The sequence below is a fragment of the Siphateles boraxobius genome, unplaced genomic scaffold (genome assembly GCF_051911475.1).
Source record: "Siphateles boraxobius isolate OS27281-9 unplaced genomic scaffold, OSU_SipBor_1 29, whole genome shotgun sequence".
NCBI lineage: Eukaryota > Metazoa > Chordata > Actinopteri > Cypriniformes > Leuciscidae > Siphateles > Siphateles boraxobius.
In genome coordinates this window covers 12,149,428-12,167,500 of record NW_027508908.1, presented here as the reverse complement: position 1 = coordinate 12,167,500, position 18,073 = coordinate 12,149,428, and the positions used below count along the sequence as shown (strand labels likewise).

General features: G+C 38.8%; 1 protein-coding gene across 8 annotated transcripts in view; it reads left to right on the top strand.

Moving 5' to 3' along the window:
- The window catches only part of tenm3 (teneurin transmembrane protein 3), a 321,921-nt gene that overhangs the window by 142,664 nt on the left and 161,184 nt on the right, over positions 1-18,073 (top strand). For all 8 annotated transcript variants that reach the window (XM_077246625.1, XM_077246624.1, XM_077246623.1 and 5 more), the window contains one exon: positions 13,383-13,589. In XM_077246625.1, coding sequence (XP_077102740.1) covers positions 13,383-13,589 — 207 coding nt within the window. The remainder of the gene's footprint in view (positions 1-13,382; positions 13,590-18,073) is intronic.

Genomic DNA, 18,073 nt, shown 5'->3' with positions numbered 1-18,073 from the left:
TGCCGGGATAAGCAGTGTTTTGAGGTTGTTTGAAGAGGAAGAACGAGCACGCACACATATAGACATACACATTCTCACCCGCACAGATGGGCTCTTTTGTGGAGAGCTTTATCTAGGATCTGACGCATGTTTACTGCAGTTGTCTGACAGTGGCTCTCTAAGCTGCGGATGTGTATCTGAAGAAGTGTGCTTGCCTGGATGTTTGGGGGCTCAATGACCGCAACTGAGATCCAGGCCAGATGCGTGGGCACGCAACACCCGTCGCTCCATCTGACGCCCAGCATCAACCCTCGCTCTCTGTTTTTGCCACAGGCACTCCACGGGGTAGTGTACATATTTTTTGGCGTCATCTGCAGGATGAAAGCCTTGTGTGTAAAGATGGAAGATGCGTCCTGCTGATGTCCTAGTGCCTTCCGTCCTTCTTTGTTCATCTCGAGCCAGATGTGTTGTTTCCCTGTGGTTGGTCCGGGTGTGAGAGGCAGGTCTCCCTTTGTTTGCTGCCCAATCCCCCATCCTCTTTTTTTTTTCCTCCCGCTCTCTGGTCTCAGCTGGTGCCATTTGAACATCTGCTCCTAGAGAATTGCCACCAACCAGACAACAGCGGCACACCATTTTCTAAAAAGCCGCGCAGGCAAAAAGTTAAAAAAAAGGAATGCTTTCTCACACCTCAGAGTGAGTTGTGCCAGCCAGCTGAGACTGATCCTGAGGGGGCTTGACTCTACGGTAAGCCTCTGGCCTCCTGTAAGGCTGTCTGACACCTCCGACTGACCCAGTTTAGGTGGCATTACCGTCACCCGCCCATTCACCAAACTAATCCCGCTTATTAAATCTTCTCTCTGAGACTATGTTCATTGCACCCAATTAGAAGTGCATGTTTGTGAGTTTGTTTGTCAGGTGAGATTGAAGTATTTATGGATGTGTAAATGATGGTGTATTCTCGGTTGTAGATGGCACACAAGCTAACCGCGGCAAGTGGTTAAAATGTATATCGACTTGTATAAAATGTATATCAACAACAGCTTGTGTTGTTTGAGATGCTTTATCTGAGCAAGATGGAAGGGAGCTAGCAAAAATTAAGAGGCTAATTTGTTTCCTGCTTTACAGCTCTGTGCTCAGGGACTCGGTTGTTCCTCCATAAACAATGATTTGTGATTGATGAATCCCCTTGGCACTTCAGCTGCATCATCTCCCGGCCTGCTGTCCCATGGTGACCATCTTCACACCTCTGATTGGTCCCTAGCTGCGGTCTCCTGCGGTAACAGTGCAGTCCGTATGGCAGGTGTGCTGCGGGTGTTGGCTGGTGGCGAGCTCCTTGACTGATTTTGTTACCACAAGGGATGAGGATAATGAAAGGCTTGGGTGTTTGTGTATGTGTATGTGCACGTGTGAGATTACGCTCTCCGAGAGGCCTCAGCCTGCTATTTTGCCCAGGAGGTAGGAGAACTGGCAGTGCTGGTTGGCTTAATGCTGAGAGATTAGGCCACTCCGCAGAGGTAATTGCTCACAGCACGCTCTATTAAAGACAAAAGGAAGGAAAAGTGCTATCTAGAGCAACAGCTAATTTATTATGTGCTGTCCAGCTACGTCTTCATAGCACAGTGACTGTGTAGCCACGTGATCATGCAGGTACTTGCTCGATTGTGAATTATGAAAGCCACCAGCCCGTTCCGTTATAATTAGTGTAGTGTTTGCACACAGAAATGTATTTGACAATGTCCCAGAAACATGATGAGCTTTTGTTCCTGAAAAAAAATGTTGTACATGTGTTTACCGAATGCTTTTTCCTGGCCCTGCTTGAGGGTCAGTTTCCAACACTCCTAAAGGCTCATAAAAACAGAGTAGCATACTAAACTAAACTAAGTATACTTTTATATATTTTTTTTTATTTTAGTTTATTTAGTTTTGGTCATTTTTGAAATTTGATTTAAACTTTAGATTTGTTATGGTTTTAGTTTTAGTTAACCATAATAACCCTCTTAAGAACTCATTAAATAGAGAAATGACAGTGTGAAAATTGTGCCTTTGTTTATTGATGTGTGTGCGTGTGCGTGTGTGTGTGTGTGTGTGTGTGTGTGTGCGTGTGTGTGTGTGTGTGTGTGTGTGTGTGTGTGTGTGTGTGTGTGTGTGTGTGTGTGTGTGTGTGTGTGTGTGTGTGTGTGTGTGTGTGTGTGTGTGTGTGTGTGTGTGTGTGTGCATCTGGATGTAGTGGCATGGTGGGAAAAAAGTGGGAGCGGGTAGATAGCAAGATCAATAGCTTCGCATTCTAGGCGTGCATATTTTCTCTTCTTGCCTATCTTTTTTTACTGCAAGCAAGGAAGCCTTTGTCCCCACTTGTTATTTTCAAGCTGCTTTTTCCTTTCCGTCTTCAAGCTTTTTTAACTGTGTGAAATTACCAGCTAGCACAATGCCCTTGGTGTAAAGAGACGTAAGCAGCGTCACTCACGAGTCTCTCTTAAACTTTATTTAACGAGTCATTCATCTTTGTTTTGCCTCCAAATACATGCTCGTGAAAGGAGGTGCTGCTTAACAGCACATGAAACGGTGCCATAAAAAAGCTGAAAGCAAATGGCGACCAGCCACGCTCTCTTTCTCTCTCCCTCACTCTCTGACATAGATGTGTCAATTGCAATGCTTTCTCTCCTTTAACTGACCCTAATTCCCATTTTGATTGCTCTCGTTCAGTTACCCTAAGTGGGTAGTGTAGGATTAGGTTTTTTTTTTCTGACCGGTCTCAACCCCTCACCTCTGGATGTGCAGGCCTTTCACCAGGACTTAACTACTTGAACCTTGTGATCTCCCTGTGTATCTTCATTCACTATGCCCATGCCTTAGGAAGCCTTAGGCTGATTTTGTGTTATACATATGTAACCAGAATGGGAGTTATTAATTCAATTGTTATATAAGTCTACTCTTAACAATATGGCACATTAAAAAGAAACTGTTGCTATTGGCAGATTGAGGTTAGTCTAGTTTGCTAGTTTGCTAGCTGGGGTCTGAGTGGGTCCAATCCCTCCCCGGGGGACGGTTTGCATGCCGGACTGGAGAGGAGATTGGATTTGTGGGTGCAAAGGTCAGCATGTGGGGGTGGTGGCCTGAGGACCAACCTGACCTCTGAAACCTTTATCATCCTACTCATGTCACATATAGAATTTCTCTCTGTCCTCCTTTTCTATTTATCTTTCTATCTTGATCTATGTGGCATCTGATCTATCTATCTATCTAGCGTTCTATCTATCTTATCATATATCTATCTATCCATCTATCCGTCCATCCATCTATCAATCTACATCTCTCTCTCTCTCAACCAGCAAACCAACACTAACCACTATCACAAGAATGACATTTCATTTCATAGATTCTATCTCCATCTGACATTCCCATACAGTAAATATCTGCTTCCGGAAGCATGTTCATAAAGCCAGCTTATCTCCAGCTGGAGTGGATTGGCCCTCTTTGGTTAACTACTTGGTCTGAACCCAGTCACATATTTTTGCATTTGCTTAAATCCCTAATTCTGGCACATTATGTTGAATCAGCCCGACACGACTCTAAAGACCGCTGTTCCCAGCTCATTATATACAGAGGTTGAAGGACTCTTCCTTCACACAGCTGTGTGTGCATGTGTGTGTTTATAATATCTGCATATCAACAGCATTGTCTGTAAAATTCTCAGCCACATTAATCTGTTGACAAAGAGCACTCTGCTGGCCAAAAGTTCTCCCACATTTTATGCCATTGCGGCAGCTAACCACACGTGGCCCGCTGAAAGACCCTGCCCGCACCCCTCATTGTAACTGGCCATGTGATTATGTGTGCGTGTGTGTTAACAGTCTCTCCCTCAGCACCCTGCTGTTCCCATTTGCTGGTTACAGCGATAAACTGGGCAAGCCCTGGTTGTTTTAACAGCACATGTGTTGATGAGCACTCTTTGGCTTTCTCAGCATAAGAAGAACCCAATTAGACTCAAGTCAGAAGTCTGTGGAACTGTGAGTAAGTGTGCACAAGTGTGTATATTTGTATTTTTTTTTCCCTCACTTGTTTAAAAAATGTTGAAATGACCTTGCTGTTTAGAGGTGTCTTGCGCTTGTTTATGATGGCAGTGGAGCGCTGCAGTGTTTCTCGGAAAAGCGTATTCAGGCACAGTTCTCCAATTGCCAAATTTGCATCTATTCATCCTCCATAATCCCACCATTCTTTTATTCTTCTCCAGTGGTGTTCACATGTTTCTGTATGGATGATTGTTGAGGATGATTGTTTTGTGTGTGGTAACATTTAAAATACTTTTTTAACCTACAAACAGAATCTGCAGAGAAACTATTGCTTTTTGATGTAAAAACCACAACTGTATGCATCATAATGTTCAATCATTTGTTCAACGTTTATTAGAGCGAGTGTGTATGCGCATACACTAAGGTTAGCTGGTTTTATAAACGCTACCCTCCACATTACGCTCTCCGCACACTTCCGTCTGCACCATTAACATCGCTGTGGCATGAATCATTGTAAATCGAATAGTGCACTTTGTGCGGGAATGAAACACGCCTGTCTCCGGATCATAATGGCGGAATTATAGCTCTCCCCCCATCATCACGCACGCGCTGAAGTCATACCAAACCCAATTAAGGAGAATCCGTCTTCATTTGCTGGGTTTTGGAGGCTGACAGGCAGAGTGTCAGAGATGTGCTTTGGATTGTTTTATTTTTGAGGCGAGGTGGGGGCCCGACTCGTGAGGTTGATCGATCACAGGAAGCTGGCCAGGTATTGAAGGGTGTTGTTCCGGAAGGGGCGAAGACCTTAGATAACATCATCATTAGCCGGCAGACTGACACTTATGTGCGCATCATTATAGGCTTCATTGCGGATGGTGTGTGTATCATCATGAGTATAATGGTTTCGATTTTTTTTTTCTTTTTACTTATTGTGGTTTCAATTTCAATGTCTTGGTGGTGCTTTTTGTATTTTTTTTCTTTTATAACATAAGTTGTGCCCCAAATGACATAATATACACTCCTTTTATATGTACTTATGCACAGTACTTAACCGTGTAGTGTATGAATTTTATAAAGGTTATTTTGTCATCGGAGTCTGGTAGCCCCTCCCCCTCCGCTATGTGATTAAAGCTGCGACAGTTGAGTGCATGAAGTGTCCAACATTTCGCACTTTTTCGCACTCATTTAAAGTGTAATTTTTGTATTTGAAATTTTCAGTGTGAACACACTACTTACTAAACAACGGCATAGAATAGTGCACAAGTTCGCAAATTGAGATGCATCTATAGTATCATTACAATATACCATACCACACATTGTTCCATCTGCCTATCCTGACTCTTCATAAATAAACTGCACCCCAATGAAAATAACTGCCTCATGATGGCAATGTTTAAGTTTAAAGTTTTATTTGTCAAATTCATAGCAACAGCTAGTACTTGTGGACAATGAAATTCACCTATAAATGTGTCATTGCTGCTACATTTAGCTGTAAATTGTGACTACCGTCACTCTGGCATCTCTAAGGCATTTATGATTCAGCAGCATAGACTGCATCTGCTCAGATCTCATGCCAGACGGCCCACACCAGAAAACAACTAGTCCCTGGATTTGTTTTTAAACTTCATGGTACAGAATGTATAAAATACTTTTGTTTGTGGCCATTTTCAGTTTCAGTTCCGTTTCAGTTTGCGTTTTTTACAACATTTCAAGTAAATCTACCATCATTTGCTCTGAATGCTTTACTGCATGCTGCTTTAATGTAAATTAATTTAAAATGTAGTGCATATTTGTAGTTTCAGTTTAGCTTTTGTTGCTAGCAAACTCAATTTTTTTATTTTAGAAAACAGAAATATTTTCAGTTGCTAGTTTTTTTTCTTCATAGTAGTTCAATAAATGACGATATCCTCGATCCACACACTCATTCATTTTTCTGTCAATGAAAAAAAAACAGGACTATGACCTACTGTACTCTGGAGAGAAAGGAGAGAAAATGAGTGCTGAGAAGAAGGAAAGAGATAGGAAGTGAGATGTAGTATGGGATCTGAGTGAAGACGAGGGAGATAGATTGAGGAGCTGAATCTAAGAGGAGAGAGAGAGAACGCTATTGTTGTTTATAGATTTGGTCTCTTTGTATTTCTGTTGCAAAAAGGAATTTCTTGGAGGGAGAAAAGGCCGGAGAGAAAGAGCAAGCTTGAGAGAGTCTGAACAGAGAGCTAAAGCATCAGAGAGAAGCAGAGCTTCAGCAGTTTTTGTTTGTTTGTGGAATATTGGCATTTGCAGACTATGGTGTTTGCTAATGAAGTTTAAACCTAGTTCACTCAGATTGATCCTCCAGCACATCACCTCCAGGCTTACCTTTAGCACTCAGTAAGACATCCAATATTTAAACGCTCATAATTATTAATGGCATTTATGATAGGTCCCTCACCTTTAATACGGTTTAATTAATTTGTTGCCACATCAATCCAATTTAAATCAAAAGTTAAAATAAATCAGCATTTGCAACTACTTTTTAATTGTTTATTGACATTTATTTTTACATATTTCCTAACGAAAATAAAATGTTTCATTAATTTTAATTATAAATAAAAATCAGAACCAGATTTTTGTTATATTTCTCTTTTTTAACTTTACATTGGTAATTGTACTATGATAATTCATGTAAAATAATATGTGTATTGTACATATAATTAATATTAGTAAATTTAATAGATTTATATTTATTTATATTTATAAATATATAATATTATATAGCCTATTTTATAACACTAAATGCTACGTTAAGATTCAAAAATAATTTTAAAATTTCTGAATTTGTAATAAAAGGAAACATTTGGTCAATTTTGACTTTCAGGCATATATTCACCTTGTTGCGTCCTGTTTACCCACCAGATTACAAGTTCACTTTTCACAGCAGGTAATTAGAAACGTTCTAGATCACAAAACAGATTGAAGAAATGAAAACAGGTGTGTTGCCAATTGTGTGTCTAAGCTATTGTGAATCTCTTTCCTGTTGAAGCATCATCGGAGCATGAGCTGTCTCTCTCATGTTAGGCCAGCCAGAAGTCCCAGGTGTAAGGGTAGAAGTCTATCTCTTTCTTCAACCGTTTTCTTGTTCTTCCTCTCTCTCTTTCTTTATCTGTTCCTCACCACTGAGGGACCATCTCTGCTTCATTTCACATGTCGCCCGAAGGGGAAAAGGGCTGCGGAAAAGAGAAGCTAGCTATGGAGCGAGAAAATGAAAAGATAGAGGGAGCAAAAAGAGAGAAGGGGAGGCAGAGAGATTGAGAGAGCGAGGGATACTGGAGGCATTGTTCCACTCCAAGAGACACAAACAGTCTCAAGCTTTCTGGTATTCAACCCGCAGCTTCCCTGTGTTTGTGTGTGTGTGTGAGTGTGTTTCCAAAATGTTATAATTCTACATGCAGACCAGGAAGAGGGATACAATGACACTAAAAGATCAGTCTGATAGAAAAAAAAGACAGTTATAACTCTTTCATTTTCTTTCTCTCACTTTCACACTCGTCCATTTCTCATGCCTTTTTTTCCTCCATCTTCCTTTAGCAATTTCTTCTCTCTCTCTTTCTATCTACATGCATAAGTGCTGATGTTGAGGCCTACTGTTTGCATGAGTGGTTTTAATGATGCGCATGCAAGGCTCAACAAAAAGGATGGCCCAGGGCCATTTCAGCCCAGTTGATGGATAAGGCCACTGCTGTGTTGTCACTGCATCCTGTGTTTGCTGCAAACTTCAAACTCATTGCAAACTTCATTTGGTTTTCCATGATGTATTTTGATTCGGCAAAATTCATTTGCAGTCTAAGATCGGTAAGGTGTTTGCGAGAATGATTTGTGATAATCTTGGAAGAATCAATCACATCAGATAAATAGATTAGGCCATTTATTGTACCTTTTTTCTTTTTTAGATAATGTAAAATGAATTGTATATGTTTAAATGTATAATAATTATTGTTATTATTATTTAGAAAAATGAAATAATAATAAAAAGGTAAAAATCTGAATTGTATGCCAGTGTTTTTAAGTAATGTTTAATGATATTTATTATATATTGTATATTATATATGATAGTTGTATAATGATAATAATAGTTATGTAATAATACTAATTATTAGCAGTTGTAGTATGAATATTACATTATATCATTATTATTAGATTATTATTTCATATTTCATAATTATATTATTATGAGACCACCAAACATATTATTCCATTTTGCTACATTTTTATATTATTAGCAGTAGTAATACAGTAGTATTTTTTATTGTTAATAGTATTATATTATTTATTTATTATTTAAAAAGTGATAATGAAAAATGTAATAATCCGAACTACTTGTCGTGTCGTGATTGCTGAGTTCTTGGTTGGCTGCACTAACACACACAATAACACCCTTGCATTTCATTTGTACTTATATGTTTCTTTTAAAAATGGCATGTGGTAAGACATGTCTAATGATAATTATACAGCGTCCACTTATTATTCAAGTGACCAACAATTGTCATTTCCATTTTTCCATTTGCTTCAATGCAATGGTAGAAACACATTAGCTGTAATGAGCATTTAATCTCTAAAGGCATCCAGTCCATTCATCCAGTTTGATGGAGCGTTTGTCATGTGTTAGTCAGTGAGCCCACCCTGTAGGGGGTCCATACAGCCACGCAAAAACTCCCACTTCACACTTTTCCTTTTCTCAACGATTCATTTCATATGCATCAAAGTCTGTGCATGTGCTCAGTTCTGTTACTGTGATGTGTCAACTGTTGTGTTTTGTTCTTGTTTAACTCTCAACCCATGAATTCATGTCGCACTAGATAACTGAAATGTTGCTAAGTGGAATAGTGGCATATCAGACCATAATGCTTGGTTGTATATGCTTGTGTATGATTTACCCACAAATTATTCTTGTTTAGGCATGTTACAAAGTGTTTCCTTCAGCTGTGTTTGCGCTCTCTGGTCTCCACTGAGGATCGGGTAAACAGACAAAGAGAGAAGGAGAAAGATCGAGACAGACGGTTAGTGATTTGAGCAGCGCGGCTTTTCTTAAGCGCTCCTGTTAGCACAGAGGCACGGGTTGCTATCGATTAGAATATGAAAACCTAGAGGCCTGCATATAAGATTGGGGATGAGGAGGCATTGGAGGGCAGTAGAACAGACAGGTTGCACACACACGCGCATCAGCACAGGAAGTTGCTGATTAGGTTTGACCTGGTGTCAAGCACAAAAAAAAAATGCTGAAGAATGCTGGGCAAAATCACACGAAGAGAAGGGAGCAAAAAAAATCAATGACTGACAAACAAGCGCCTTTAGTTTACTGCCGTGGAATGATGAGGCTGTGGAAATAATACCCTCATCATTGACTCTTCTGTGCCGTGTGGGTGTTTAGATGGCAGATGCTGTATTAAAAGCATAGAGCTCCAGATAAATGTGTGTGCAGAGCAGTTTTTTTGCCTATTACAAAAGATTTCGAAGTTTATGAAACGGATAGTTCTGACTCTTTAATCGGATGAGAAACATTCAAAGCCATTGTGAAATGCTGATGAACCCAAACCTGTGCATGTTTTGTAAACCGCCTACAATTAGTCTAATGAATTATATTACTCAGTGGAAAACCTTTTAGTTCAGTTTATTAATATCAATCATTTATTTCACTTCACGTCGTGTCTAAGAAGTTAGAATCTTATGAGAGTTGTTCCTGTTCTGTGAAAACTTTGTGTGGAGTTCTGTGTGCGCAGATTCCTTGTCGCACTGCTGAATGCTTCAATAGTGCTGTTTATTATGCTTGGCGAATTTGATGTGCATATATGGCTGAATTGATCCTCTAGCGTGAGAGTACTAGTCCATGTCTCTTTCCTTTAACTTAAAAAGCCATTTCTTCAGTTGTGTTTAGGCTATGAGTTGGTTTGTTTGTTGCCAGGAAGAATAGAAAAAATAACACTTCCCGTCCTGGCATTTCAACAGTGCTTTCATCTCTTCTTTCTGCTCTCGGCTTTAATTGACAGCTGCACTGGATTATGGGCCGTGTTCAACTTCTTCGTCTGCTCTCACAAATCATTGCACATGACGAAGAGAGAGAGAAGAGCATCAATCTGTGTTTGATCTGCTCACGTGTGTGAGTGTTAGAAGCAGGCAGTAGAGAGTGCTGATGGAGCAGGTTGGCTTGAAACCACAGGGAGACCCAGGGTTATCACAGAGAGAGAGAGAACGAATGAAAGTGGGATGAGAGGCGAAGAGATAGAGGAAATGAATTTGTAAAAAAAAAACAAAAGCTGCGAAACCGGGATTACACAGCACCCTCTGCAATGCATACTCACTTTCTTCAGTCTATTCAACAGCTGAATTCCTCACCATAAAAGGCTTCTGCGCTGTAAACCATCTGAAGCTTTTTAGAATTATCAGTAGCACTTTACATGAAGTGATTTTATTACAATAGAATGCTGTTGTACTGAGCATCACCACAGCTGTGGTTAACCCATAGGATAAATAACAAAATAACAGGCCTAAAATGTATGTCGCTTGACATTAATCTCTCTTTTATTGAACTGTTGTATGACAGCAAAATCACACTCACATTCATGCTAGTTCTGACTTTTACACAGTCGTCACAGTTATATTGTTTAAAATAGCATTCTTGTTGTATTACAATTATAATACTTATTATAATCTGTTGAATATTTTCGTGAATAATTTAACCACTACCTTAATGCATTTGAGCACTTAGTAATTCATAGTTACACCTTTAAAATGTAAATTGCATTAAAACATGATTAACACCCAATGTCATGGTTCATGTTACAATGCATTATACTTTTTATAATGTAAATCTTGAATACATAAGCATTATAATCTAACTCTGGTAACAATTATTTGTGACAATTTTGGTAACACTCTTCCTAAGCCTTTTATAATGCATTATAAGTGTATTCATAATGTATGTTATAATGTGATATATCTTTTCATAAATAACTGTAAACAAAGTTAAAATACATTATAACATTTGCAGATTCCATGTTACATCTGAACTTGTTTGTTTGTTGTGTTTAATGCATTATATTTTCAAAGGCTTGACATAAATATTATAATGTATTATAACTGTGGTTATAACAATTAGTCATGAGACCGTTATAAGGTTCATTAAAAGTAATAATTAATGCATTAAAAATACTTTTAGAATTCATTAGACATAAAGGCTTGAAGTAAAGTGTTACCAAAATATATAAAAAAAACTAAAACAAGGGATGCACTAATGCAACATCTGTGCACAGATACCAAAATATTACTAATACAATAGATATAATAGATATATTCCACAGTCAACATTTTTATTTTTATTTTTTATTTTAATTTTTTTTGGCTAACAGGTTGTTCATAAACCATGATAATTAATTACACATATTTTTAAAGAAATTTAAATAATCATTTTGTTCACTAGCATGTGTTCCACATTTATTTAGCTGATGTTATAAGCTTTATAATAATATAATATAATAATATGTGTAGTATATTATGGACAAATGTAATTTCTCCTTAAATTTAGTTCACAAAATAATTAAGGAATTAATAGTTGTCAACATTGTAATTAATGCTTCTGCTGCTGCAAATAATTAAATTTGAAAGTAGTTTTTTTGTTGTTGTGGTTTTGTTTTGTTTTTTTGCAACTTTGATTGAGCATTGTTCCTCATAGACGCATCTGTTGTGTAGTAAATGCAGTGCTGAATCAGAGGCCATTTCACAAGAGTGAACACTTTAGTGCTTTAGTCAGTAGGTCTGAGCTCAGTAGATTCCACACACACACACACACACACACACACACACACACACACACACACACACCCACACACACACACACACACACACACACACACACACACACACACACACACACACACACACACACACTCACTCACACACACACAGTGGTGTATCAGTGGCAGCACATAATGTTAATGGCACTTAATTTCTTGGTTAAGATTGGCAGGCTGGTGTGAGTCCTGCTCCCAGAGGATCTGTCTGTAATTGTGTTTCATATCATAAATATATAAATAAAGATTGCAATAATTACAAAATAATAATTCTCCCCCACTCTTTCAGCCTCGCTGTTTCTTTTTCTCTCACTATCACTGACACACAAACACACACACACACACACAACCCTGGCTTTTCGTCTGGATGTCCTTTGCATATCTCTGTTTCTCTCACACAATGCAGTGTAATGTAAGGAGTGGAAGGTAATTAGGTTGTGAGCAGGACTCCAAAGCCACACGCCACAGAAGCAGAGGTGACTTTGCTCACTGTCTCATGAGTGTGTCCAGACCCCTGACAGGGAGCTGAGAGCCAGTCAGCTTAATTACTATTCACTCACTGCCCTCACCCTTTGCCTATCACTGTTCTCAGATCAGGGGTCTTTGACCATGTCTGATATGCTGTTATTATATGCTAAGTGGTGGCACTGAGCCCACGCCAGGGTTTTGAGCTGGTTTGGGAAGGTGATTATGTGTCTGTGTGATTGGTTTCAGAAAGACATGTGTGAGGAAAAGATCGAAGCCTTTTCACATAACTGAAAATGTCAACAAGATGAAATCATTTTCAAATGAATAGCATAAAAGATAGGCTTTCTCTTATTATACATTAGGCTGTTTTGCTGCAAAATATTTATTTTTCTTCTAAAAAATGTTTTCATTTATTTATTTATTTTCATGCTCTTTTACTCATTGTCTTCCCTTAATTCTGTGAGTGTGTGTGATTTTGTGTGATGTGTGTGTATGCATGTACGTACGTACTAGCGTCCATTTGTTAATGGTTGATTTGGTGGTACAGTAAATGGACTGCAAGCGGAGGTATATCCAAGATTAAATGAATTTGGCAGCCACGGAAAGTCTGTGTGTGTGTGTTTGTGTAAGAGAGAGAGAGAGAAAGAGATGTTGTGGTTTTCTTCGGCCTCACAACTTTATGCAACGCACCAATGCTGTGTCCTGAAAGACAATTGTTGGCACTGTGGAGAACATTTCCAACTTTCATGTGATCAAAGCTAGTGGAGCAGAAACATCACAAACAGAATCCTTAATCATACTAGCTGCAAACCATCATTCTTTGCTGTTTTTGTTTGTTTTTTTGGAAGCAATGGATGATTTTTGTTCACGCTACTTGCATTAATGTTAATGCATGCATTTGATACAGCTTCACAAACATGCGCTTCACTTTTGATTTACAGGAAAGAATAACAACTCAAACTTTTTTCTTTTTTTTTAAATCAATTACTTTTCGTATTTACAGTAATGTATTTTTTGGAAGTACTGCTCTATGTTGGTTCTTTTCATTTGCGGTTGTTATTTTTTATTTTCCTTTGGTTTAAAGTGGTTTTCTTTTCTTTAGGTTCTCCCATGCCATCCTCTCTCTCCAGTCCATCAGTCACTGAGCATTCCCATTCTCAACCACCCTCACCCAATCTCCATGACAACAAGAGTTCCGTCTTAAGTAATGCCACCACGCAGGCGGCGCAGGACTCTGATTCGGAGGAAGAGTACACGGCCGTTCACTATAGACCCGTAACGCAGCCTGACCCCAGCCACAGCTGTAATGGTAAGGTGACCAGCCATCTCTTTTTTTCTCGCTCTCTGGCTCTGTCCTCCCAGGTCTGCAGAGTAAGAAAAGCATGAAGGATGTGTGTTCCTAGTAAAAACCACTGGAGTGAACTGTATGCAGGCCTTGTCTGGAAAATTTATTAATGAGAATGAGAATCTCACATCCAATCAGAGGTGTTTAACCTCTGAGTAGGTTAGGGAATGTTAAATGGACTTCAAATTGCACTCGAAAACCAATTTTGCATGCTAAAAATCATGTTCAACTGAGAACTGCTGGACTTTGAATGAAGTTTAAGGGATAGTTCGGCTACAAATTAAAATTATTCATTTGTTTACTCACCCTTAATTCGTTCCAAACCTGTAAGTTTGGCTTTCTTTTTTTCTGTAGAACAAAAAAGCAGAATTTTGGAAGAATGTTTACACTTCTTTCTTCTGTACAATGAAAGTAAATGGGGACCAAATCCTTTAAAGCTCGAAAAGAAACTATAAAGTAGGCCATATTATTGGTCTACTTTATTCCAAGTCTTCTGAAGTCATATAATTATTGAAGCTTGTTTCCTCCTCAGAATAAAAAATATAAAAGGTAATTGCAACTTTTTATCTCACAATTCTGACTTTGTCACAATTGCAAGTTTACATCTCACAATTCAGAATTGTGTGATTTATGTCGCAAATGCGTGTTATAAAGTCAGAATTGCGAGATATAAAGTCGTAATTGTGTGTTATAAAGTTAGAATTATAAAATATAAAAGACTTGATAAAGTCAAGTCTTATTTTCCCTGAATTGGACTTATATCTCCCAATTCTGAATTTATAACACACAAGTGTGAGTTTATATCACGCAATTCTGACTTTATAACACGCAATTGCGACTTTATATTACACAACTCAGACTTTATATCTCACAATTCTGATATATAAAGTCAGAATTGCGAGATGTAAACACGCAATTATGAGATAAAAATTCACAATTATCTTTTAAAATGTTTTATTCTGTGGCGGAAACCAGCTTCATTAATAGATAGAGAAGCTATCGCTGAAAATCTTGCTGTAAAAGTCTTGACAGTTGTAGGCTAAATCACAGCTTGGACATTGTGCTAGAAAGTCATGTGGGTTTTTAAATATATATTATGATCAAATTTTCATTCCTGGGTGAACTAACCCTTTAAAAAATAAGCCACAAATAGAATGTGTGTGCTTTTACTCTGAGCGCATTCTGTTTTATGTGTTCTGTTCTCATCTCTCCAGCAGCTATGCTTTGAGACTCCTCCTGTTATTGTTTTCATCTTGTGTCTTTTCAGGCACTAACACAAACAAACACTCTGCTGGTGTGTTCTTGTCCTCATGCACCATGACCTCTGTGTCTTTGTTTGAGAGCCTTAGGAGCTCCAGCTGTCATCAACATCGTCTTAAGCCAGCGTCCCACTAGCCGATTTTTCATGCGTACGCTTCATTTACATAGTCATTGGAGAATCAGAGGGAGTCTGTAAGCGCCGCCGCATCTCTCAGTGGGCGAGTGTTAACAGCCCCAGCAACCAAACTCCCTGCCGACCCTCTGAAAACATCTAGCAAAGTTTAAAAAGTATCAAAGGCAGTCAGATGTGGCCTTGGTTGTGACCAATAAGCTTCTTCTTAATGAAAATTTAATGTGACACTATTATGTGACACTGCTCTGATCGGATCCAAAAAAATTCCTCACAAAACCATTACGTTTATTCTAATTCTAAGGGCCAGATTTACTAGCTTGCCCCAGCACAAACCCTCTTTTGTCGTTAAAAAACCACTGTCAGGATTTACTTAAGTCACGCAGTGAAAAAGTAGCGCTGAAAAGGCATGGACACAGTTATTTTTGCGGCTGACTTTATCGCATATACATTTGTAAGTTTTACTTTCAGACGCAAAATCTACAGTATGGGAGAAGTGTATTTGAATGAATCATGCAAGATGATTTACTAAGGTTGGCAATCAATTTACTGGTATTTGCGTAAGTATTTAACTCCCAAAAAAACAACTCTACCCTGCTCTTGGTAGATCGTGTTAGTCATTATGGAAATGATCCGGATGCTTCTGTGATATTTAATTTGCATGTGGTCTGTAGATCAGAACTTTCCATTCCCAGTGCTTTTTTTTGGAATTGCGCTCTAATGCTAATTTGTCCTGTTTAGGAAATCTGTCCTTAAGTCTGAAATAAGTCTATATTATATGTATATAATATATATTATGTTTGTGCTGTAGTTCTGCTATTTCGTCTTCATGTGACAGTGAATTGGGGAGAAATGTCACAGACTATCATTTTGTCCACACAATCCAAAACTTGTATCTTAAGCTTAAGCTGCCATTCATTTAAATCAACTTGCAATATCACCAGCAGACCTGTCAAGATTCACTTTCTTCATTCTGTATTGTTGACATTGGTGTCGATGTATTTTTACCTCTAAAAGCCTGCTTTAAACAGAAACATTTCATTTGGCCCAGTATTTATCCATAATGAGGATGATTAGATTTGCTTTATGAGGGGAATGCACGGAGTAACTTTACCATTGTTTATTCGGGGGAATAGCGTGGCAAATTAAATTTAGGGCTCTCCTCTGCATAATTCCTACATTCTGCTGCGCATAAGGAAAGTATGTTGTTTTAAAAACACTTTATAGGATATAGGACTTTATGTCTCCCTGCAGTGACATCAGGAAGGTTGACAGACTTTACATCTGAGCTCAAACAGGACCACACATGTCCAGATGTTTACAGTATGCTGCTTTTAAAGAAAACTCACCTTCTATTCATCCATACGTTGTGATCCAAACCCTAATCAAAAGCAGCTCCAGTTAAAAGACTTAAAAAGTGGATCAGTGTCAGGCTGTTCATAATGGAGGAGCTTTTATCTGAAGTGAGGGGCTTTCTCGATAACCATCTGATTTCACAGTGATGCAGGCTTGACTAGAAAACCCCACATTTACCGCCAGTAAGTCTTTTAGGCCGACTTCTGTGTGTGGCTGTCAATTGGGGATCAGGAAGCACTCCAAGCACTGACATCTCATCATTTGAAGTGATCATCAATATTTGTAATGAGCTTGAGGTGCTGTTGCTAATCGTTGCGGAGACGCAGGGGTGCCTGGACAACTTAGCAGATCAAACTGGAATGAGGTTAAAGAGAGAGAGAGAGAGAGAGAGAGAGAGAGAGAGAGAGAGAGAGAGAGAGAGAGAGAGAGAGAGAGAGAGAGAGAGAGAGAGAGAGAGAGAGAGAGAGAGAGACAGAGAGAGAGACAGAGAGAGAGAGAGACAGGTTGGGACAGGTTAAAAAAAAGGCTCCAGTACACATCCTCAGAGGTTTTAATAGTCTGAGAGTAGACAGCAGGTCAGTGCACCGGCTCCTCCATATTAAAGACATGAACTCAGATGGCAGAAGGAACAGGAAAGGAGAAGACAGAGGAGAGGAAGGGGATGTCGAATTGGAGCAATGATATTTATTTATTTATTTATTTCAACTAATAAAATGGAAAAAGAGGCCGCACTATGCATATATTGTTTATTTTGCACAGACGCGTTTCGGCGTGTGCCTTCTTCAGTGTGCAACAAAATCACAAAGTACCCAGTCTTATATAACCACACCCATATTAACACCAGCCTTTAATATAGGATAATGACCAGACCAATACTACCAACAGTACACAAATGAGGCTGTTATACATTTGCAAAAATATTTGTAAAATATTAATACAATTGTTCCAATTATAAGAAACAACTTAATGATAGATTATCATTCATTCCACACGGGATACATGTGTTTAAGTTAAATATATACCAAGCTTCTCGTTGTAAGAGGCGGTTCTCACGGTCTGTATAAAGTAAAGGGCAGAATTACATGCGTCTACTTTTATTGTGTATTTATTGACGTGTCCTTGTGGGTTACTCTATGCGGGCAAAACGAAGCGACGACTTTAAACCCGTATTTTTGAGCATAAATGTGCTATTAGGAAGGATGATGAAAAATCATCATTTGCAAGCCACTTCAATTCTGCGGGCCATGCTGTCAATACGCTCAAATTTATGGGCTTAGAATGTGTTGATCAGGCTCCAAGAGGGGGAGACCGTGAGAACCGCCTCTTACGACGAGAAGCTTGGTATATCTTTAACTTAAACACATGTATCCCGTGTGGAATGAATGATGATCTATCATTAAGTTGTTTCTTTTAATTGGAACAATTGTATTAATATTTTACAAATATTTTTGCAAATGTATAACAGCCTCATTTGTGTACTGTTGGTATTATTGGTCTGGTCATTATCCTATATTAAAGGCTGGTGTTAATATGGGTGTGGTTCCCTTTCAGTCGATAACGTTGGACGTAGTCGACGCCGACTGAAATGGGATCTCGCTAGAGAGCCTGTCTTCTTCGAGTACTATTGAATGAGCCAATGTAATTGGCGTGCGTGATTCGCATCACACACTCCGCCCCCGCGGCGCGGGTATAAATACGGAAG